Source organism: Bombina bombina, chromosome 2, assembly GCF_027579735.1.
Source record: "Bombina bombina isolate aBomBom1 chromosome 2, aBomBom1.pri, whole genome shotgun sequence".
Classification (NCBI taxonomy): domain Eukaryota; kingdom Metazoa; phylum Chordata; class Amphibia; order Anura; family Bombinatoridae; genus Bombina; species Bombina bombina.
In genome coordinates, this window is record NC_069500.1 from 541,406,711 (window position 1) to 541,430,832 (window position 24,122).

General features: G+C 37.5%; 1 protein-coding gene across 1 annotated transcript in view; it reads left to right on the forward strand.

The window, feature by feature from the left end:
- Positions 1-24,122, forward strand: part of SHC3 (SHC adaptor protein 3) — a 283,686-nt gene that overhangs the window by 63,921 nt on the left and 195,643 nt on the right. Inside the window, exon 2 of the mRNA XM_053702398.1 lies at positions 9,825-9,895. Within this exon, the coding sequence (XP_053558373.1) occupies positions 9,825-9,895 (71 nt within the window). The remainder of the gene's footprint in view (positions 1-9,824; positions 9,896-24,122) is intronic.

Below are 24,122 nucleotides of genomic sequence, written 5' to 3' on the forward strand. Positions count from 1 at the left end.
ATGGCAGCAAGTGGTAAGTATAAACAAAACTTACTTTAAACTTACTTTAAAATATATAAAATACTAGCAATGCGTTTCTCATCCAACCAGTGGATGTTTCATCAGGCTTAATACAATGAGTAAAAACACTTGCTATATATACCAAACCAATTATCCTATACAATGTACAATACCTGAAGTGGGTGTTACCTAATTATACCTGTCATAATGAGTAACATGAACATGCCCTAAGTGAATACATTTTTATACAAAATAACTACATCAGTATTAGACATCAGTGAATAATTATACAGTATATAACATATAATGACATAGTATATATATAAAAATATAAAAATTAACACATGATCAAAAAATGCTAAAATTAAAATAAAATAATGGATTAGAGTGATCTTTATTCTACTCTAACATACTTTGTACGTGTTGTTGAACTGCTGTGTCTCAGATCATATTGTGCACATGTGATGAGCATGCACTTTGTTGTTGACACTAGTGTAAAACAGACTCTAAATCTCAAAATAATATATAAATATAATGAATATACAACGTGTGTCTATCCGTATATATTGTGGGTGATAGATTCAAATTGTGATTTCTTATTTAGATGTTATATTACAAATCTGGCGGTACATGTCCCCGCACACATTTAAACAGATCAAATATCAGTTCATTGCTTACTTGTACGGCACTCACAGGCTTTTTATTAATTGTTTGTTGGCGTGAAGATGTGCCGATGTGGATGATATTTTCCAAGAATATCATTAGGAGCTCTGATTATCGTGGCGCATGGGGGGAGAGTGGCTTCAAAACACCTACATGTCAGAACACCTTTTCGCTTGTGCATAACTGTTAGCACGCCACTCTTTATCTAGCCCTTAGTCAGGAAAGTCCTATTAAATAACAACGTCCTTGTCCTGTGTCAGCACACAAATATATTGAATAATATAACATCCCAAATTATTTAGTTTGAATTAGAGTGAGGAAATAATAGATTTTTTTGGACACCACTATCATTAAGAAGGAACAGACCCTTAAGATAGATCTATTTAGAAAACCCACAGATAAAAACAACTTGTTACATTTTAATTGTTTTCAACCTGTACATCTAAAGGAGTCTCTTATAAAAAGTAAATGTTGATGGTTTGTTATATTGTATCTGATGATGTAACATCTCAGATTAGAATGACAGAAATGATACAGTCATTTGTAGAGAGGGGGGTTATGACCAAATACATGTTAGAAGGGAGATGGATAACGTTTTGGAAATCCGTAGAGAACAATTAATGAAGGTAAATATAGGGGGAAGTAGAAAATTGGATAACAAACAGGATGATAAGAGGATTGTGATTGTTTCTAAATATAATAATTTAAGTTTTAAAAAATAAAAATAAACACTGGAACATCTTTAAAAAACTGTAATCCTGAAGTGAGTGAATTTCAACAACCTCCTATGCAGGCTTATAGGAGAGGACAGAACCTTAAATATATATTGGTTATAGCAGCTGTGGGACCGAGGAGTATGGACAAGCAGTTGTATTTTAATAAAACAAGTTTATGATGCTTTTACTGTTTAGGTTGCTTAAACTTCTATAATATGAAAAAGGGTGAATTTGTTATGCATCCTAAGACAGGTTAAAATTTTAAAATCCACTTTACATGCAATACTAATTTAATTTTTTTGTTTAAATGCCCCTGTGGGCGGGCTTATGTTGGAGAAATGACCTGGTGTATAAGGGAGCAAATTACGGAACATAAATCATGTATTAGAAACAAAAACATAAATTCCCCTGTAGCACCATATTATTTACATGCAAGTTATTATATTGGACAACTAGGATTTCAAATTGTTGAACATGTACCGGTGCTAAGAAGGGGTGGTAATATGGAAAATTTGTTAAAACAAAGAAAGCTTGTTTGTATATTTAAACTAGAAGCTTTAATGTCAAAGGGTGTGAACAAAGATTTTGATTTGTCTATGTTTTTGGTAAATGTGATATATGTTCATGTAATTGGATTACCTGCCCAGTAGGGGGAAGTATTGTAACATGTTTTAATTTTGTTTGGCATGTTTAGGATTAACCTTTTTTGGGGTGGGGCTTTAAGTATTTAAGGTGTGTATTATACATATGGTGTATGTGACATGACTAAGGGCACAAGTAAGAAATGTTGTCTTTTGCTAGTCTATGAAGCTTAATAAACAGTGACATTTTAGATAATTGGAGTCCTGCTACTTCTATTTTCCTAACTTACTTTTGTTCTTAGCCATCCCTGACCCAAGAAGTTTGGATTGTGCTGCTGCTGACATGTAGCAATAGCACTAGCTACTTTAAATTTATCAGCAGAATTGCTCACTCCAATTTTTCAAAGACAGTCGCTAGGTAATTGTCAATGTAGTTCATTACAAGAAAGTAGAAAATGTATTGTGCTTACGCTAACCCGACGCACGCGAAAAAGTTGAACTTACAATATTGTATGTGCGATAAACCTAACACTACACTTGCACGCAAAAATATATCTGATTTTTTTGGAACAGCAGGGATGTGCACTCTCACTTCCGTATCGTCTGCCAGGGTGCTAGTGGATATTGATAGTAACAAAGAAGAAAACTTGCACTCGCTGGTACTTTTCAACAAATCTTTACTGTGACAGTGTAACGTTTCGGGGATAATATAAATGACTATATATAGTTATAGATATATACAGATATATAAAGGAATATCTATTTAGAAATAATAAAACATATCCTGCTATGCTATTATTAAAGATGTGCGAATGTGCTGAAAGTGTAATTGGTTTTGTAGAATGAATAGTCCTGTGGACATTCGTTTTGGAAGAATGTAAATCCATTAATATTTGGTAATCTAATTTTTCCGGTTTTCAAATGTTACTTTTGAATGTTCATAATTGGATTGAATATTCACATTCGAAATTTTGAATGTAACATTCAATTTAACAAATACTATTCAGAAGTTCAATAGTTAATGTGGTAGGGAATTTAGTAAATTGATACATAATAGATTCACATATATATGAATTCCAATGTTTCTATTTTGAATATTGCATAATTTGAATATTAAATTTAAGAATATTGCATAGATTGAATCAAATTATTAGAAAAATTCAGATTGAGCATTAGAAACTATTACATTAAACAAATGTTACAAACAATTAAAATTCAAAAAGAACGAACAAATGTGTTAAAATTTATTTATTTTTTCGAATGTTGTAAAACATACGCCCATCCCTAGTTATTATAAGTATAAGTGTACTTTGTAATCTATTTTTTAAGTGTTTTGTGACACTTTTTTGTTTTATGAAACAGTTAACCACAGCTCTGAGGATGCCCTAAACCAACTTGAATCTCGCTCAATCGATCGCATTAACTTTTAACTTGTAATACCAGCGCAATTTAACCTGAGCGCAAACAAACACGAAAACCCATTATCGCTTGCGCATAAACATTTGTGCTCCACTCGTAATCTGACCCATTATTGGTCCTAATAATTGTACAAAAGAAAGAAAAAACAAGTAGAACCTAATCCAGCACAATCTACAATCTACAAACCCTTTAATTTATTGTTAGTTGGATGAGCTCAATAAATAGATCAGAATCCATATTTAACAAGAAATAAATATCTTTACTTACTACAAAATATAAAAATCTCAGATATTAAATAATAATAAATCAATGAACTTAACCCCTTAATGACCGAGGACGTGCCAGGTATGTCCTCCAAAAAACTACCCTTAACGATCAAGGACATGCCTGGTACGTCCTCTGGGGTTTGAAGCGCTGGAAGCGATCGTGATTGCTTCCAGCCGCTTCCAGGGTATTGTAGTGATGCCTCGATACTGAGGCATCACTGCAATCCCCTATTTTACCCAACGATGCAGAGAGGGCCACTCTGTGACCCTCTCTGCATCAGCCATTGATGGTACCTTTCGTTGGTGGGTGGGAGCAGCAGCTGGGAGGCGGGTGGGTGTGCTATTGATGGCTAGATTCTGGATCCGTCGTTATCAAAGTGTGCGCAGTAGTCGGTGGCTGCATGGGGGGGGCATGCGTGCGCGCGCCAAATATGAACATTTTATCATTTATTGTATATGAGGGATGGAGAGGGAGGCGGGATCTGGGATGTGTACTAGGGATCTGGGAGGGGGAGAGAGGTAGATTATTGAGGGGGGGCAGATACACTACAGAAAATAATTATTTATGATAAAAAAAAACTTTTTTGGGGGGCAAACTGGAAACTGGCAGACAGCTGCCAGTACCCAAGATGGCGGCAAATAGGTAGAGGGGGAGGGTAAGAGAGATGTATGGGGGGAGATCAGGGAGGTTGGGGGCTAAGGGGGGATCCATCACTGCAGACTGAGTTTGAAAAAAAATGTTTTTATTTTAGTACTGGCAGACTTTCTGCCAGTACTTAAGATGGTGGTGACAATTGTGAGGTGCGGACGGAAGAGAGCTGTTTGAAGGGGGTCAGGGAGGGTTCAGGGGGTGGGTTATGTCAGGTGGGAGGCTGATCTCTACACTAAAGCTAAAATTAACCCTACAAGCTACCTAATAAACCCCTTAACTGCTGGGCATAATACAAGTGTGGTGTGCAGCAGCATTTAGCGGCCTTCTTATTACCAAAAATCAACGCCAAAGCCATATATGTCTGCTATTTATGAACAAAGGGGATCCCAGAGCATTTACAACCATTTGTGCCATAATTGCACAAGCTATTTGTAAAAAGTTTTAGTGAGAAACCTAAAATTGTGAAAAATTTAACATTTTTTTTTATTGGATGGCATTTGGCGGTGAAATGGTGGCATGAAATATACCAAAATGGGCCTAGATCAATACTTTGGGTTGTCTACTATACTACACTAAAGCTAAAATTAACGCTACAAGCTCCATACAAGCTCCCGAATTAACCCCTTCACTGCTGGGCATAATACACGTGTGGAGCGCAGTGGCATTTAGCGGTGAAATAGTGGCATGAAATATACCAAAATGGGCCTAGAGCAATACTTTGGGTTGTCTTCTAAAAAAAAAATATACATGTCAAGGGATATTCAGGGATTCCTGATAGATATCAGTGTTCCAATGTAACTATTGCTAATTTTGAAAAAAAAAAAAAATGGTTTGGAAATAGCAAAGTGCTACTTGTATTATGTCCCCTATAACTTGAAAAAAAACCAAAGAACATGTAAACATTGGGCATTTCTAAACTCAGGACATAATTTAGAAACGATTTAGTATTGTTTGTTTTTTGGTGGTTGTAGATGTGTAACGGATTTTGGGGGTCAAAGTTAGAAAAAGTGTGTTTTTTTCCATTTTTTATCATATTTTATAAAAAAAAATTATAGTAAATTATAAGATATGATGAAAATAATAGTATCTTTAGAAAGTCCATTTAATGGCGAGAAAACGGTATATAATATGTGTGGGTACAGTAAATGAGTTAGAGGAAAATTACAGCTAAACACAGTGGCGTCACTAGGGTTGGTGTCACCCGGTGCGGTAAGTCATGGTGTCACCCCCCCCCCAGAAAGCAGACACACACAAAAACACAGGCAAACACACATACAAACACTCAGACACACTTAAAAACATACTCAGATGCACACACAAACACTCGCAAACACACTCAGACACACACACAAAAACACACACACAGAAACACTGAGACACACAAAAACTCAGACACACACATACAAAATATGTAAACTGCACTGCATTAATTATGAAGCTCATGCCTAGAGCTGCTCCCTGGCTCAGCAGAACATCAAATGAAAGATAAACAGAGCACTCTAAAATAAATCACTGAAGAAAAGGTTTAGGCGCGCAAACTATGAAAATTCTGCTCTCTGACTCTGTTCCAAGTCTGTCAGTGCACAGCCCTGGGCCGCATGTCACTGAGCAGTGAGCACAGATAGGCAGGCAGGTTTAGGCTAGCAGCGCAACTTTGCAAGCCCCACGGCACACCCACAACATTCCTAGTGAAATTGGGCAGGGGAGGAGCAAAGTACAAACAAGCAAAAGCAACTTTGCAAGCCCCACGGCACACCCACAACATTCATAGTGAAATTGGGCAGGGGAGGAGCAAAGTACAAACAAGCAAAAGCAGCCGGGAAAACTATTTGTTGAAATTGCAGCACTGGCTCAAGGGGAAAAAAAATTGTGTGTCTACAACTTCCCCAGTCCCACTAATGTTCACAAATGCCAGCCTCTAATAAAATAATCTATGCATCTCAACATTGTATTTCTTTGAATTTTAATAAAATTAAAAAAAATTTTTTTTTTTTTTTTTTTTGGTGTCACCCCCTGGAGGGTGTCACCCAGGTGCGGCCCGCACCCCCCGCACCCCCCTAGTGACGCCACTGGCTAAACACAAACACAGCAGAAATGTAAAAATAGCCTTGGTCCCAAACGGTCAGAAAATGGAAACGTGCTATGGTTTTAAGGGGTTAATGACACCATCTAAAAATGAACAGTTATTCCTGAAAACATCCTGCTCAAAATTATTGTACACAACTGCTCAAACTAGCATACCACAGTTTTTCTCTTGAGGGTTATGCAATTTGTGCTATCCTAGAACAGGGTTTTTCAAACTTTTTTTCCCATGACCCAATGCATTGACACCACATATCTATGCAACCCTATTTTTATGCTTGGTCTGAAAATTTCTGAAGTTATATACTGCGTTTTTGACAAAGTAACTAAAATGTGTGAATGCTTTATTCCTGATTGTAGTCAAGCCTGAAAACTTGTAGTCAAAATCTCATACAACACCACACTCTCATACAACACACATACCACACACACTCTCCTACAACACACACACACAAACCACACACTCTCAGACAATACACCACACACTCTCAGACAATACACCACACACTCTCAGACAACACACTTACCACACACACTCTCCTACAACACACACACACCACACACTCTCATACAACACAGACACCACACACTCTTCTACAACACACACAAACCAAACACTCTCAGGCAACACACACCACACACTCTCATACAACACACATACAACACACACTCTCCTACAACACACACACACCATACACTCTCATACAACACAGACACCACACACACTCTCCTACAACACACACAAACCACACACTCTCAGACAACACACACACACCACACTCTCATACAACACACACTACACACTTTCCTACAACAGACATACACCACATACTCTCATACAACACACAGGTTGTGCTGGAATATGTTCTACTTGTTTTTTCTTTCTTTTGTACAAATATATATCTACTAGTCCTAAAGCCCATGTACACGAGCCATTTTTTGCAGTACAGTGGTACCACCCCTTGCTCTCTCTCTCTCCCCTCTCTTTTACTCTCTCTCTCCCCCTCTCTTTTACTCTCTCTCTCTCCCCCCTCTCTTTTGCTCTCTCTCTCCCCATCTCTTTTGCTCTCTCTCTCCCCCCTCTCTTTTGCTCTCTCTCCCCCTCTTTTGCTGTCTCTCTCCCTCTCTTTTGCTCTCTCTCTTCCCCCCTCTCGTTTGCTCTCTCTCCTCTCATTTGCTCTCTCTCTCTCCTCTCGTTTGCTCTCTCTCTCCTCTCGTTTGCTCTCTTTCTCCTCTCTTTTGCTGTCTGTCTCCCTCTCTTTTGCGCTCTCTCCCCCTCTCTTTTGCGCTGTCTCCCCCTATCTTTTGCGCTCTCTACCCCTCTCTTTTGCGCTCTCTCCCCCTCTCTTTTGCACTCTCTCCCCCTCTCTTTTGTGCTCTCTCCCCCCTCTCTTTTGCTCTCTTTCCCCCTCTCTTTTACGCTTTTTCCCCCTCTCTTTTGCGCTCTCTCCCCCTCTCTTTTGCGCTCTCTCCCCCTCTCTTTTGCGCTCTCTCCCCCCTCTCTTTTGTGCTCTCTCCCCCCTCTCTTTTGCGCTCTCTCCCCCTCTCTTTTGCTCTTTTTCCACCTCTCTTTTGCGCTCTCTCCCCCTTTCGTTTGCGCTCTCTCCCCCCTCTCTTTTGCGCTCTCTCCCCCTCTTTTGCGCTCTCTCCCCCTCTCTTTTGTGCACTCTCCCCCCTCTCTTTTGTGCTCTCTCCCCCCTCTCTTTTGCTGTTTCTCTCCCCCCTCTCTTTTGCTGTCTCTCACCCCCTCTCTCTTTTGCTGTCTCTCTCTCCATCTCTCTATCCCCCCTCTTCTGCTCTCTCTATGTTCTGTTCTCTCTATCCCCCCTCTTTAGAGCTCTCTGTCTCTCGGCAGCCCCGGCATCTGGCCCCACCCAGCCCCGTCTGCGCCACACCTGGCCCGCCCGCATCACGCCCGCCCATGCCCACGACGCACCTGCCCGGCACCTGTCGGCCACGCCCATGTCACACCCGCCCAGCCACGCCCACTTTACCACACGACGCCAGGTCAGTTAGAAGGCCAGGTGTGTTTGTCCTCGCGCGCAGTCTCTACTCAGTCTCTGACCTTTTATTATATAGGATATATACACACAAATATATATAGAGAATTTTGTGGCGCTATATAAATAGATGATAATAATAATAATAATATACATTTCTGTATATATGTGTGTGTATATGTATGTATGTGTATGTGTGTATACATATGTATGAATGGGTGCAGTTTGTTATACATATTTCAATAGAAAATCATAGTTTAAAAGTTAGTGAAGAACTTCACTTTTTGACTTTTGGCTTAGAGCCACTTTGGCTTAGCGTTTGAGTGGTCGATCAATAGCCGGCATAAGTTTTCAGTTTGCTCCCACAGAAGTCTATTATATAAGGGATTTAGCGCACTCAAGCTATGCAACACCTAGATGTTAGCGTGCCCTAGACTTGCATTTGAACGCTAATATATTACTTTCAACATGTAATGTGAATGCAAAAATAAAACCCCTAGTGATTTTTCTTGAGCTCTAATATTTTTATGCCTCACTTGTAAGCTAGGCCTATGTTTGCCAGGAATACCTCAATCCTGATTTTGGAGCTGCATAAATTCTGGTTCCTCATTGGTGCCTGTCTTGACCCTAGTGAGAGGTGTTTTCAATATTTCTTTTTCAGTTATTTGAGACGTCTACTTTTTTCTTTTATATGTATACTCTTTGCAGTGCTTTGTCTCCTAGACCTTCATGTTAACTTTTTTATATATACCCAGTGCACTCACAAATGCTTGTCTCCTTGGGTTATTTTCACATCCACTCATATTTTCTCCTCTTGCTCTCACTTTTTCTAATTCTGAACAATAAAGTGTGTGTATGAAAAGATGTGCCGCCATGTTGAAATCTGTCTTTCACTACATTCCAGTGCTCATGTGTTTGCACATGTGCAGCAACTCTCCTACAGATACCTGCAGTGTAACCTACGTTCCATAATGGTGGCAGCCATGATTTGAGGATGGTGCATGAAATGTATTTAGTGTTTAGTGTCCCTTTAAATGAAAAATAAATGTATAATTTAATCAATTAATCTGATTAAGATGAACTGATATAGGGTACAGCAGTATATCAATTTGTTGGACAATGCAGTAATTAGCAATTGGCAAACATATGTGATAAAATATCATATATGCAAACAGGGTGTTTTTTGATTCATTGTTTGTTTGTTTTGTTGTTTGTCATTTATTCAGATGGATTAAAATATTGTGGAAAATAAAAACAAAACAGAAACAAATTTAATACAAAGGTTATCACAAGGTAAAATGTATTGAATTGGGGCAATTGTTTTAAGTGGTACAAAGTTGTCATTTTGCCAGTATGTCTTGTGTATTAGAATTTCTTCCTATAACACATATTTTAGAGATGGTTGAATTGTATGTGGCTAACTTAATTCTTATATTTTCTTTCAGTATTTGGGGTGCATTGAAGTTTTGAGATCTATGAGATCCCTAGATTTCAACACAAGGACTCAAATAACAAGGTAGGATGCTTTATGTTTTCCTTCTTTCATTGTCTTCTGAAGAAACAAATTGAGTAATAGCATGTAAGGATAATTTTTAAACCATCTGTTTTTTATTTTTTTTATTTTATTCTTAACATACAAACCAGCTCCATAGAAGTTCATAAAATGCCACTGAGCATTGCGAGAACCCTTCTAAAATCCAAGTAGAGATCTCTTCCTTGTCCTTGTCAGCATGCTCTGTACTTTTTACTTCCTGCGCTGTCAGTACTGTGATCCTTATTCATTTTGTTGTATAAATATATATATATAAAATGTAAAAAAAAAGCTGCATTGCTCACCTCTGGCTCTCCCAGTGTCTCCAGCACATCAGCATGAGGCCGCCGCAGTCTTTCCACCCAATGGTTGGGAGTCAATGGCCGAAAAGGAGGTAGTACAAGGCTGTGCCTGAGACAGAGTTGTTGGAGCACACTGTTTCAGCAGTCTTGATGAGACCTCACTGTCCCTATCCCTACTTTGGTTGCGCGCCACTCTGGGACAGCCAAGGAGCCTCCTAAGGATCCATCCGCACTGCCTAGTCAGGATCCAGCCGCACTGTGCTAAATTTAAGGTACGGCTGGCTGTAGCAAGCGGCCAGTAGCTCACAGGGAGCCATTGAAGTCTTGGGGTTTTGACACTACCTAATACTGTATATATTTATATGTATATAGCTTTATAAAAATCTACCAGCTCATCACTAGAGTTAGTGTCACCCCCCTCTGAGGTGTCACCCAGGTGAGGTTTGCACCCCCTAGTGACGCCATTGAGTCTACTTGATGTTTTTTTATTGTCTAAAAAGATAGATGACACCTTTATTACCCTTTCCCAAGCTTTGGACAACCAACATTGTTATATTAATATACTTTATAACCTCTAAGATTGCCTGTTTTGAGCTGCAGGTGCAGGGAACGTAATAGTATGGTGAACAGTAATTATGCTACTGTAGTTGTACCCAGCAGATTAATGTCCCTTCAAGTCCAGACTGGGTCCTCCCTCCAAATAGGGGTAGTGATGAGTGGTGTTTGACTATTGTCAAACTATGCTGATATTCTAATCTATTGGAAGACTGCAGAAATGTGTTGTAATTACAAGATGTTTACTGTTCCTTTAAGTATAGTGCTGCATAATCTGTTAAAGAATTGTAAATAGAGATGATAATAATAATGGCATTAACAATAATAATGTATTTAAGTTGCTTAGAAAATACTTCAACCAGGTGGGACATAATACACCTTGAGATTGTAATATAAAATGTTTTATTACTCATAGTTAAAAAAACATCAACTTAGTAATATATATTTGCATTATTTATTTTACCACCTTTTCATGTTATTTAACTCTGAAAATAAGAGTCTTCCAATTCTGAGAACTAAAAGTTCACACTGTACATTTCTTAATCTAAACCTTGCCACATATCTGTCACTTAATGTCTTCTGCAGACATTATCATACAAGTTTAGTTAAGAAAATGGCAGTGGCTAGCTGTGTCTACTCCAGTAACAAGTCCAGTCTGGCCCCTCTAAATAAGGGAAATGGTAAGAAGAGTTTGGCGGTTGTAGCAGCAAAATGTTAGTGTTCTGAAAATGTCCAAACTCTGTTGATTTATTAATCTATTACATGGTAACAAAAAATGTTGTAATTACAAAGGGCTATTACAATTTAAAAGTAAACATGCACCGCTGAGCGGAATCTAAATTTGCGCTTGTCTGGTTAGTGCGACTGAAGACCTTGCATAAAGCGTTAGGGCTAAAAATAAATGTTCACCAACACAACATAAATGCGTTAAAATAAATATTACACTCATATATACAATATATAAAAAATATTCATGTAAATATTAATAACAATTTTTTACAAGGGTTAAAAAGTATATGGTATTTGACAAGGTATTTGAATGGAAAGGGCTATATTGTGTGTATATATATATATATATATATATATATATATATATGTTTATGTATGTATATTTATATATATGTATGTATTTGTATACATGTGTGTATGTATGTATTTATAAATCTATATACATATAAACACATATATACACATATATAAATACACATATATACAAACATTTAGTGCAAAATTATGTGAGGTGCAATGCAAACGCAACCTCATTTTCGCATTGCCTGGAAGTCAAGCGCTCACAAGAGCCTGCTTCTGTAGGCTCCAATGGGAGCCTCATTCCATCAGACACGGCAAACCATCTAGCGCAGTACAGGGGGCAAATTGCGCAGAGTTGGTCAACAAAATAAATATATATATATATGTATATGAATATATACATATATATTTATGTGTTTATATGTGTATATACACATATTAACACATACATATATATGTATATAAGCATATACATATATATATTTACAGTTAAAACACAGTTCCTCATTCACCGATATGTATAGGCACTTTAATGACTTTTTTTTTCTAACACCCCAGATCTCCTCACTTTAACCCTTTATAACTGTTTTGTGCAGTTTAAAAAAAATAAAAATAAAATAATTATAGATATGTATTTTTTTAAATGATCAGAAATATATTGAAATATATATTTAAAAATAAAAATAACATTTCCTTCTATGTGAAGAACATTGGATTGTTAAAAATGCATCTACCTTCGGGTTGAGCGCATTTGGTCTAACACAATTGGCTAGATAACGAGTTTTGAGCGCTATAGGGAAAGTAAAGAACAAAAGTGGCGTTATTTAACCCCCTGATAACAAAACCATTTTCTCTTAAAGAGACAGTAAACACCTTGCAATTACAAGGCATTTCTGTTGTGCTGCTATAGAATAACATATCAGCCAAGTCTAACACATTTTTAACAGCAAATCAAGATATTGGGCTAGATTACAAGAGTGTATATATGTTTTTATGTATTTATATGTGTATATATGTATTTACAAACATATATATATATATATATATATATACACGTATAAACACATAAATACACATGTATATATATATATATATATATATATATATATATATATATATATATATAAAGTGAATTGGAGCCTTTTGAAGTTAAAGGGATACTAAACCCACATTTTTTTTAATGATTCAGATAAGGCATGTGATTTTAAGCAACTTTCTAATTTACTCCTATTTTCTTCCTTCTCTTGCTATCTTTATTTTAAAAGCAGGAATGTAAAGCTTAGGAGCTGGCCCATTTTAGATTCAGAATCCTGAATAGAACTTGATTATTGGTGTCAACATCTAGTCACCAATAAGCAAGTGTAACCCAGGTTCTGAACCAAAAATGGGCCTGCTCCTAAGCTTTACATTTATTATTTATTTATTCCTGCTTTTTAAATAAAGATAGCAAGAGAAATTTGATAATAGGAGTAAATTAGAAAGTTGCTTAAAATTGCATGCTCTATCTGAATCCTGAAATAAAAAAATTGTGTTTAGTGTCCCTTTAAGCAGATGAAAACATGAAAATGCATATTTAGGAGATATTTATATTTAATAAAAATATTTCACATTCCAATGTTCTGCACATAGCAGAATGTGTTCTAAGTATTTATTCATAGATATTCTCATATATATATATATATATATATATATATATATATACAAACACATCTATACCTATATATAATCATATATATATATATATATATATATATATATATATATATGGAAGCAAACAAATGCACTCTCAGGTCTTCTTTGTAGTGGGTCAACAAAAATGTATTGACGTTTTGGGGTTCACACAGACCCCTTCATCAAAATTCTGATGAAGGGGTCTGTGTGAACCTCGAAACGTCAATACATTTTTGTTGACCCACTACAAAGAAGACCTGAGAGTTCATTTGTTTGCTTCCATATATATATATATATATATATATATATATATATATATATATATATATATATATATATACTGTATATATACTGTATATATATATATATATATATATATATATATATATATATATAGTTATAACTATATATTGTCCCAAAATACCATCAAATATGAAGAACATTGGAATGTGAATATTCATATTTTCATGTCGAGTTATCGAACTTGAGAATATTCGATCAGGTTTGTGTGCGTATAGGGTTTTCCCCCCACTTTTTTGCTCCATTGACTTATATGGGAGAATATGTTAATGTAATTGCAATATTCTAAGGCCTAGATTTGGAGTTTGGCGGTAAAAGGGCTGTTAACGCTCCGCAGGCTTTTTTCTGGCCGCACCATAAATTTAACTCTGGTATCGAGAGTTCAAACAAATGCTGCGTTAGGCTCCAAAAAAGGAGCGTAGAGCATTTTTACCGCAAATGCAACTCTCGATACCAGAGTTGCTTACGGACGCGGCCGGCCTCAAAAATGTGCTCGTGCACGATTCTCCCATAGGAAACAATGGGGCTGTTTGAGCTGAAAAAAAACCTAACACCTGCAAAAAAGCAGCGTTCAGCTCCTAACGCAGCCCCATTGTTTCCTATGGGGAAACACTTCCTACGTCTGCACCTAACACTCTAACATGTACCCCGAGTCTAAACACCCTTAACCTTACACTTATTAACCCCTAATCTGCCGCCCCCGCTATCGCTGACACCTGCATATTTTTTTTAACCCCTAATCTGCCGCTCCGTAAACCGCCGCAACCTACGTTATCCCTATGTACCCCTAATCTGCTACCCTAACATCGCCGACCCCTATATTATATTTATTAACCCCTAATCTGCCCCCCTCAACGTCGCCGACACCTGCCTACACTTATTAACCCCTAATCTGCCGAGCGGACCTGAGCGCTACTATAATAAAGTTATTAACCCATAATCCGCCTCACTAACCCTATCATAAATAGTATTAACCCCTAATCTGCCCTCCCTAACATCGCCGACACCTACCTTCAATTATTAACCCCTAATCTGCCGACCGGAGCTCACCGCTATTCTAATAAATGTATTAACCCCTAAAGTTAAGTCTAACCCTAACACTAACACCCCCCCTAAATTAAATATAATTTTAATCTAACGAAATAAATGAACTCTTATTAAATAACTTATTCCTATTTAAAGCTAAATACTTACCTGTAAAATAAATCCTAATATAGCTACAATATAAATTATAATTATATTATAGCTATTTTAGGATTAATATTTATTTTACAGGCAACTTGGTATTTATTTTAACTAGGTACAATAGCTATTAAATAGTTAAGAACTATTTAATAGCTACCTAGTTAAAATAATAACAAATTTACCTGTAAAATAAATCCTAACCTAAGATATAATTAAACCTAACACTACCCTATCAATAAATTAATTAAATAAACTACCTACAATTACCTACAATTAACCTAACACTACACTATCAATAAATTAATTAAACACAATTCCTACAAATAAATACAATTAAATAAACTAGCTAAAGTACAAAAAATAAAAAAGAACTAAGTTACAAAAAATAATAAAATATTTACAAACATAAGAAAAATATTACAACAATTTTAAACTAATTACACCTACTCTAAGCCCCCTAATAAAATAACAAAGCCCCCCAAAATAAAAAATTCCCTACCCTATTCTAAATTAAACAAGTTACAAGCTCTTTTACCTTACCAGCCCTGAACAGGGCCCTTTGCGGGGCATGCCCCAAGGATTTCAGCTCTTTTGCCTGTAAAAAAAAAACATACCATACCCCCCCCCCCAACATTACAACCCACCACCCACATACCCCTAATCTAACCCAAACCCCCCTTAAATAAACCTAACACTAAGCCCCTGAAGATCTTCCTACCTTGTCTTCACCATACCAGGTTCACCGATCCGTCCTGGCTCCAACATCTTCATCCAACCCAAGCGGGGGTTGGCGATCCATCATCCGGTGCTGAAGAGGTCCAGAAGAGGCTCCAAAGTCTTCCTCCTATCCGGCAAGAAGAGGACATCCGGACCGGCAAACATCTTCTCCAAGCGGCATCTTCAATCTTCTTCCATCCGGTGCGGAGCGGGTCCATCTTGAAGCAGGCGACGCGGATCCATCCTCTTCTTCCGTTGTCTCCCGACGAATGACGGTTCCTTTAAGGGACGTCATCCAAGATGGCGTCCCTCGAATTCCGATTGGCTGATAGGATTCTATCAGCCAATCGGAATTAAGGTAGGAATTTTCTGATTGGCTGATGGAATCAGCCAATCAGAATCAAGTTCAATCCGATTGGCTGATCCAATCAGCCAATCAGATTGAGCTCGCATTCTATTGGCTGATCGCCGAACTCCAAATCTAGGCCTAAGTTTGGATTTTTGAGCGCATCAGGTTAGTGTGCAAGCGAACACATTTTACTTTCAACTTGTAATACAAGCGCTAGCCGATAGGCGCAAAAAGCTTACTTCTAGCAGAGTCAACACACGAGCGGGAGCGTTAAATACTGCTCCACTTGTAATCTGGCCCTTTATATTCAAACTTAAAAGGATGATATTTAAAAAATGCTAATCTAAAAACAGATAAGCTAAACAGTTCAAAGCAGATTTCTATATTCAATGTAATGTTGATACTGTGTAGTATCCCCTATAGATTAACTTGATTGGCCAAATATATGCTAATCGTCACATATACATTTATTCATTTATACATTTTGCCCAATCAAGTTAATATATAGGGGATACTACACAGTAACATTTAATTATATATATATATATATATATATATATATATATATATATATATATATATATATATATATATATATGCTTTGTTTAGCTTATCTGGTTTTAGATTTGCACTTTTAAATATCATCCTTTTTGGCTTCTTTTCTTTTGATTTTTGTCTCTAATCAATTTATTTAATTAGTATCAGTTCTTATATAGCGCAACATATCTTACCTTGTTTTGTATACCTTTATATTCAAATCCAAGGTGCCTATTGTCCCTTTATGACATTTTGTATAAAGTTCTACTTTACTATATTTTGACATTGGGAAACCATTTTAGGCACACAGAAAAACTACCCTTAAAGGGCCACTGTAAGTAAATATTTTCTATGCCTGTTACTAACTAACTACCCCAAATACGCTTTTTATCAATAGCATTTCATTAACATATCTCTACCGTATATCAGAAATCTTGTCTGCAAATTTAATTGTTTTCCAAACCCACTCCGTGGGTATCCTTTGCTCTGTACCAATCCGTTTACAGTACTTAGGTTTCAAAATGGCGGTTTAAACACAAAGTTATTGGTTTAAGTATTTTGAACATGCAGTGCTGAAAATAGTGGGCAGGATAACGTGACATCATCGGAGAATAAAAGATATAACTTTTAGAACGTTATGAAACTTTGTTTTGGAGAAAATATAGGTCAGTAGGTTTTAATTAATGTTTATTAACTTTAATATGTTAGTTGTTTAGCTTAAAAATTATAACAGAAAGTAATCCTTTAACTAAGTAAAATAGAGCATCTTTAGATTGGCAAGTCCATGGCCTTTGTTCCTTATTTCTATACACACCTGATACATGTCTACTCATATATCAGATGCACAAGAACAGTTAGTACGGCTGCACCGGATAAACTGACGAAGAGATCTTCAAAATGTGGTAAAAGGATTTATTGGGCAAAAGCATAAAACCAAAAATATACTGACATAGTCACAAACAAGTGAAAAGTGACTCACTCCCAGACCGGAGTGAGTAGAAAGTAGCAAAAAAGAAACAGTATACGCGTTTCGTGCGGGACTACCGCACTTGATCACTACATATCTAAAATATCCTAATGCTACTCTTAAATAGCCACAAGCAATCTAATTAATACAGCTTCCTGTTAACCCTTAAGTGGCTATGACTAAGACCTGACACACAAAATTGAATAAGCTATACCTTAATAGCAGAAATGTGATAAAAATTCTAAACACAAATTTAAACATAATTTTAAACACAATATTATTTTAAAGAGGATATTATTAGCTAGTCACACAAATGCAAGAGTGAAAACTACACAAGCATTTATGTGAAAGCAGGGACACTAAATAACGGGTACTTGAAAGCTAACATGATTTAAATTAATTTAAACAAATAAATTCACATCTGCTTCAATATTTAATCCCTCTGGTGATCTTGTTTGTAGATAAAAGATCCACTTCACTTCTTTCTTACATAGGGCATAATCCCTATCACCACCTCTTTTTGTCCAGGGTACATGATCAATAGCTTGAAAAAGAGCCAATGAGGAATCCCCATTATGCTCAAATTTAAAATGCGAAGCTACCGATGTGAACACATCAGGGTCATCAATGTCCCTGAGATGTTCAAGGGCCCTATCTTTGAGAGTGAAGGGGGGGCACAAATGTGTACACGCCGAAGAAACGCTGAAACAACGCTGTGTGGCATTGTCTGCAAGAAGACGGGTAAGCACTGCTTCTTTAATGTGTTGATCATATATCAGATGCTTTTTTTTAGATAACCAATCAAATGGCATTGTAGTTGTTAGCATGTTTTGATTCGCTTGTCACAGGCCCTCTATCGAAATGCAGCAAATCATCAGAAATGTGTAGGTGTAACTACTGTAATAAACACAGATCTTTAAATGAGAATAATTATTTACAATTACAAAAGGATTTTAACCCTGACACAAGCAGAAGGAAATCAAGAAACTTCCTGTTTGTTGGGAGTCAATGGTTATATCTAAAAGTCAATTTTAGTAATGGATGTTAAGTAGAAAACTGTCAGAAGAGGTGAAAATAACAAAATACTGATTTCAATATATGCAGCATTGCAGATATGACTGTACTTGTGTTAGTCATCCAGGCTCCATCTGATGCTTTTGTAAGCAGATGGTGATTATGTTTAAGGGTAATCTGCAAATTCTATTCTTTAGCAGTTTCATCTTCACAACAGGTTATGCAATACAATGCAACAAAGTGGGTTTCAAAAACAATAGCAGAAAAATAAAGGTTTTTAAAGTGACACATCTACTTGAAAATTGTTTTTGTTTAACAAGATAGATAATCCCTTTATTACCCATTCTTCAGTTTGCATAACCAACAGTTATATAAATATATTTTAGCTCTATAATTACCTGTATCTAAGCCCCTGCAGCAGGGCTGTCACTAGAAATTGTGGGGCCCCTTATACACAGAAATTCACTTGGAGTCACACAGAGACACTAAAACAGAAACATAATAAGACATAGACACACTAACACATACAGACAGACACTCAGAGGCACTAATACACACTAACACAGACAAACACTAACACACACACATGAACAAATTAACACACATAGACAATAACACAAACACACACTAACACATAAACAAATACACAGAGACAATAACACAGACACACACTGCCACATACACACATACACAGAGACACTAATACAGACACACACTGACACAGAGACTAACACAGACACACACACTAACACATGCAGACAGACACAGAGACACTAACACAGACACACACTAACACATGCAGACAGACACCCAGAGACACCAATACACATTCAGACCCACACAGGCAAACACTTACACACACACAGGCACACATTAATACTGACTTGCATATTAACACATACAGAGACACTAACACAGACACAGAGATAATAACACAGACACATAATAACACATACAGACATTCATAGGCACTAACACAGACACACACAGACACTAATACACACAAACACTAACACATATATACTAACACACAGATCATGTGTGTAATCACCCAAATAAAAAATCTGGGGGATAGCATTTTACTGGTATTCTTATTCAGTAAACTTGCAATTATCCGAAACAGCAAATTTTAAATATATATAATTCAGACAACTTTGATAAGGAAATCCAGAAATGTATTTCTAGTAGAAATGTAGCATTATGGATGATTAGCTATATTAATGACTGCACAGTGGTTTAAAAGGTGCAGATGTTTCAAGAAAGAAATGCAAACCTTTAGTACCATCACCTTGGAACTTACAAGGAGGAAGAACAGAAAAATCCTGAAAATGTGCCCATTTAATACCTGTAATAAAGTGCAGAGATGCTTTAAAAGGAAATGGTTAAGGAGGCCCTTGTGAATTCTATCATCAATCAAATGCAGTAACCATGAGATGCCTTCTATAAAAGAAAGTATCACATGCAATAGGGGGCAAAACCTCTTGGCAGCGGTGGTCAGAGTGGGGCCCCATGGAGGCTGCAAACCAGGATGCCAGCACCGGACCCTGACTGGACTTTCCCCTTCCACCCCCTGTTGGCGGCCTTGCCCTGCAGACTGCCCCTTATCTCAGTGCTTTTTATAATCTAGCATTTTAGACATTCAGTGCTGGTTCTTGTATAACCATTATAATTCTCCATGGTAGTGATCACAATGTTACCTATATGGCACACTTGAACTAGTGCTGTCTAGTTGTTGTGCAAGACTTAAAAAGCTAATAAAAAGCACTGAGATACGGACGGCCTGCAGGGGCTTTGAAACAGGCAAACTTAAAGGTTATAAAGTATATTAATATAACAATGTTAGTTATGCAAAACTGAGGAATGGGTAGTAAATGCGTTATCTATCTTTTTAAACAATAAAAAAATCAAGTAGACTGACCCTTTAATGACAGTAATATTTGATTAGCATTTGTATAAAAATGCATATAGTTTTTTTCTGTTTGTTGAGTTGAACAAAAGGCTTCTAATTGTTACATAGTGAGTACAAAGATTCTGGCAATGCCACAAAAATATATTAGTTGAATGGGACATCCAATGATTTTTTTGGGATTTATTTTTACCTTTGTCATTTATGTTGAAGTCTAATTTTATTGTTATTAATTTTATCCTTAAATGTACATGAATATTTAAAATATACATATATATTCTGTTGCACTTAGAATTTGAAATAAGCAGATAGTTTTAAGAAAATATAAAGAGAAACATTAATAAAAAAGTCTCTGTCATACTAGTAAATTCAAGTTCTTCTCTGTGAAAGGCACATGTTGAGCAAAAAGAGGCTGCTTGTTGGGAGGTAACTGGCCATAGAACAAGCTATTATGCTATTGTTCGTTCCCAGGTTGAGCGCTTCTCTCTTTTTATGTATGCAAATTATGACCCTGAGGGAAGTCTCCCTAAGGGTGATGCGGGAAGCCAGACATGAACCCGTTGCTCAGTGTGCCTAGAGGGATATGGCTGCACCTCACTGACGAGGCCCACAATAGGCCGAAACGTACGTCTGGGGTTTTGCTGTTTCTCTCGTTCAGAGAGGGATTGCCTTGTATTTCGGGACTGCACAGCACTGTTTAGTCAGGATCAGACTGATATACTACAGGCAAGTTCTCCTCTGTGGAAGGCACATGTTGAGCAAAAAGAGGCTGTTTCTTGGATGGTAACTGGCCATAGAACAAGCTATTATGCTGTTGTTCGTTCCCAGGTTGAGCTCTTCTCTCTTTTTATGTATACTGTACTAGTAAAATGACTCATACAGACTATGCTACCGGCTTTACACTAGATAATGATTAGTAGCAAGACAGTTTAGAGCTTGGCTGAGACTCTAATGTTGCTGTTATCAAAATTGATCAATAAATAATATAAGATTGAGCTAAAGTGTATTGCTTCATCAGGCATCCATAGTTTAATTCAAGAGAAAACAAAATATTGTTTGTGAACAACAGGTTTAAGATTAAATTGTGAGTTGAGTGCAAATCCAAATTATTATTTTTTTCACAAGCAATTTAGGTTGTCTTTTAAGATATAAACATAAAGCCTGCTTTAGTCCTGCTACAGTATCTTTAAATGAATGTAAGAGCCTCACTGTAAGCAAGAAATTAAAAAGTAGGACAATATCATCCTGAGCCTCACTGTTCTTTCCTTTAGACACAAGCTTCTCTACTGCACTGTCACATGTGGTCTTTAATTCAGCCACACACCCAGGCCTGGTAAACGACAAGGAAGTGGCAATGTCCTCACTGTTCTTTTCAATATTCAACCCCTATTTCTTCCTGTGCATTTTGTTTCTCTGAAGCCTATATGGTTATCTTATTCTCACCTCTTTATGTGTTGCTGTCATTTATTGTCCTCTTGGGTCACCCTCACCATCTTTTGATTACTGCTGAGGTACCTTATTTTCTCTACTCTGACAAACCTGCCTTCATTCTTAAGGCCTGATGATCAAAAGCCCGCCGACAGAGAGAAATCATGCAACATCTTTTTTTTTTAGCATTTTATTGTAATGTATGTGTCTCACCTTCATATCCTAAACCCTATAACAGCTCATAAGCTAAAAATTTATTTTCTAAAAATCTTTGAGGGACCTTGTCATACTGATGATCATCTTGCCTGAGTGGAGAGCTTTCAATCATTGGGCCTTTATGTGACTTCAATATCCCTATTGATAGCCCTAGAATTTCTGGAGTTTCAAAGCTTTTTGTTTTCGCTTCCTCCTTTGGTCTCTCACTATGGATTGATTCTCCCACTCTCCAAGATAGTCAATTGATATAAGCTTTAAGCACCACTGCTCTGTCTCACTACCCATTCCCTTTTTTTGATCACTATCTCTTAATGTGTAGCATCACCATACCTACTGTACACCCACAACCTAACCCTTCAAAAAACTCCATAAGAGTTTGCACACCACAGACAAAGCAACTTTCCAAAATTCTAGGTCAATTTCAGTGACGTGCAGTAATAGGAGGCAGGGGAGGCAGTCCAATCAGGGAAAAAAAGATTTTAAATAATATTTATTAAAAATAAAAAAAAGTTTTTTTTTCTTTCTTTTTTTTGGCCACGCCCACCCCCGCACCAAGGGTACCCCCCCACCCCCCGATGGTGATTTTACCCACATCATAATTATTCTATTTTACTGCGCTTGCGCAGCAGCCAAATTCATCATAGCATCCATTGTTGCGCAATTAGGAGGCAATGACCCGGTCCGCTGGCCTCCATTAATTGCGCAACATGGATCTAAAATAACAATCCTCTGCTCACTTAGAGCTGCGCTACCCACTGGTGACTCGCCGGGCCCTCATAGTAGATCCAATGGAGGCGGTTCTCAAAACCGCCTCCATGATGAGCTAGATCACTCAGCCAATCAGCATTCAGCACTGCGGGGAGGCATGCCTGCTGATTTACAGAGTGACGTGTGGGTCACGTGACGTCGCGCCGGGCTTCACTTCAGTTCAAGCGGGAAGAGACTCAAGTAGTATAGGAGGGAGAGCTGCTGCTGCAACTGCGTGCGTTCTGTACTGCCCTGCCCGCAGCTGAAAAAATTCAAAGTGCTCACTGCAGTGCTTAGTGAGTCAGCAGCTGCGGTTGTGGCTGTGGAGGAGGTCCTGGAGGAGGACTGTGGTGTGCTGTTCTGCAGTGTGGTGGCGTGGAGGACTCGAGGAGAGAAGACTCAGGAGGAGGCTAGGAGCCGACCGAGGAGTGGAGGAGCGGACACGGAGCAGACACGGAGCCACACGTGGGTTGACCCGGTGGCCTGTGCAGTGTGTGTTACAGTCTCAGTCTAGTGACGACTGACCGGACCTCATAACCTTAGCTCAGGTTTAGTGGATGCCTGTTGGCCTCATACAGTTGCTTACTAGACCTCACAGTGAAGAAGATTCGAGTGTGGGTCCCTCTGTGTGAAAAATGCAGGCACTCCTTAAAGGTACAGTGAACTGCTTTTACATTTAAATGACAAAAGGAGTTTGTTTTTAAAATTATTTCAAGCACTTAAAAGTAACTATGCATTAACACTTCAAGTGTCCATTTCAGATACAAATACAAAACCCTGAGCAGGCATCTCTCTTTACATTGTAATGCCCTCTCCCTTCCCCATTCTATCATTCTCTCCCTACTTTATGTCACCTTCTCTCTATGCCTCTCTCACAATCCCCAATCCGTCATTCTCTCACCCTTTATGCCACTTTCTCTTCATGCTACCCCACTCCCCTGTTACATATTCATACACTCCCTTTCTGGGGTATCATTTCCTTAATATAGAATATCATAGTTGCCAACATTTCAAAACAAATTCCAGGGACACTTTGCAGCAGAGCAAGCAAGCGGGTTACTGGAGTATTGACGACCTACTGTTCAACTGCTCCGCCCACTCAGTTCTGCAATCAAAACACACCCATTTGAAAGTAATAGTATCATTTAGACTTATCCATAGTTTATTATACAGATTACAGCACCAAGCTCTTACACCTACCCAGTCTCTGGAACACATTCTGGGCACATGGTTATTTTTACAACACATCATCAAAATTAGAAAGACAAATAATAGGTGAACCAATTCAA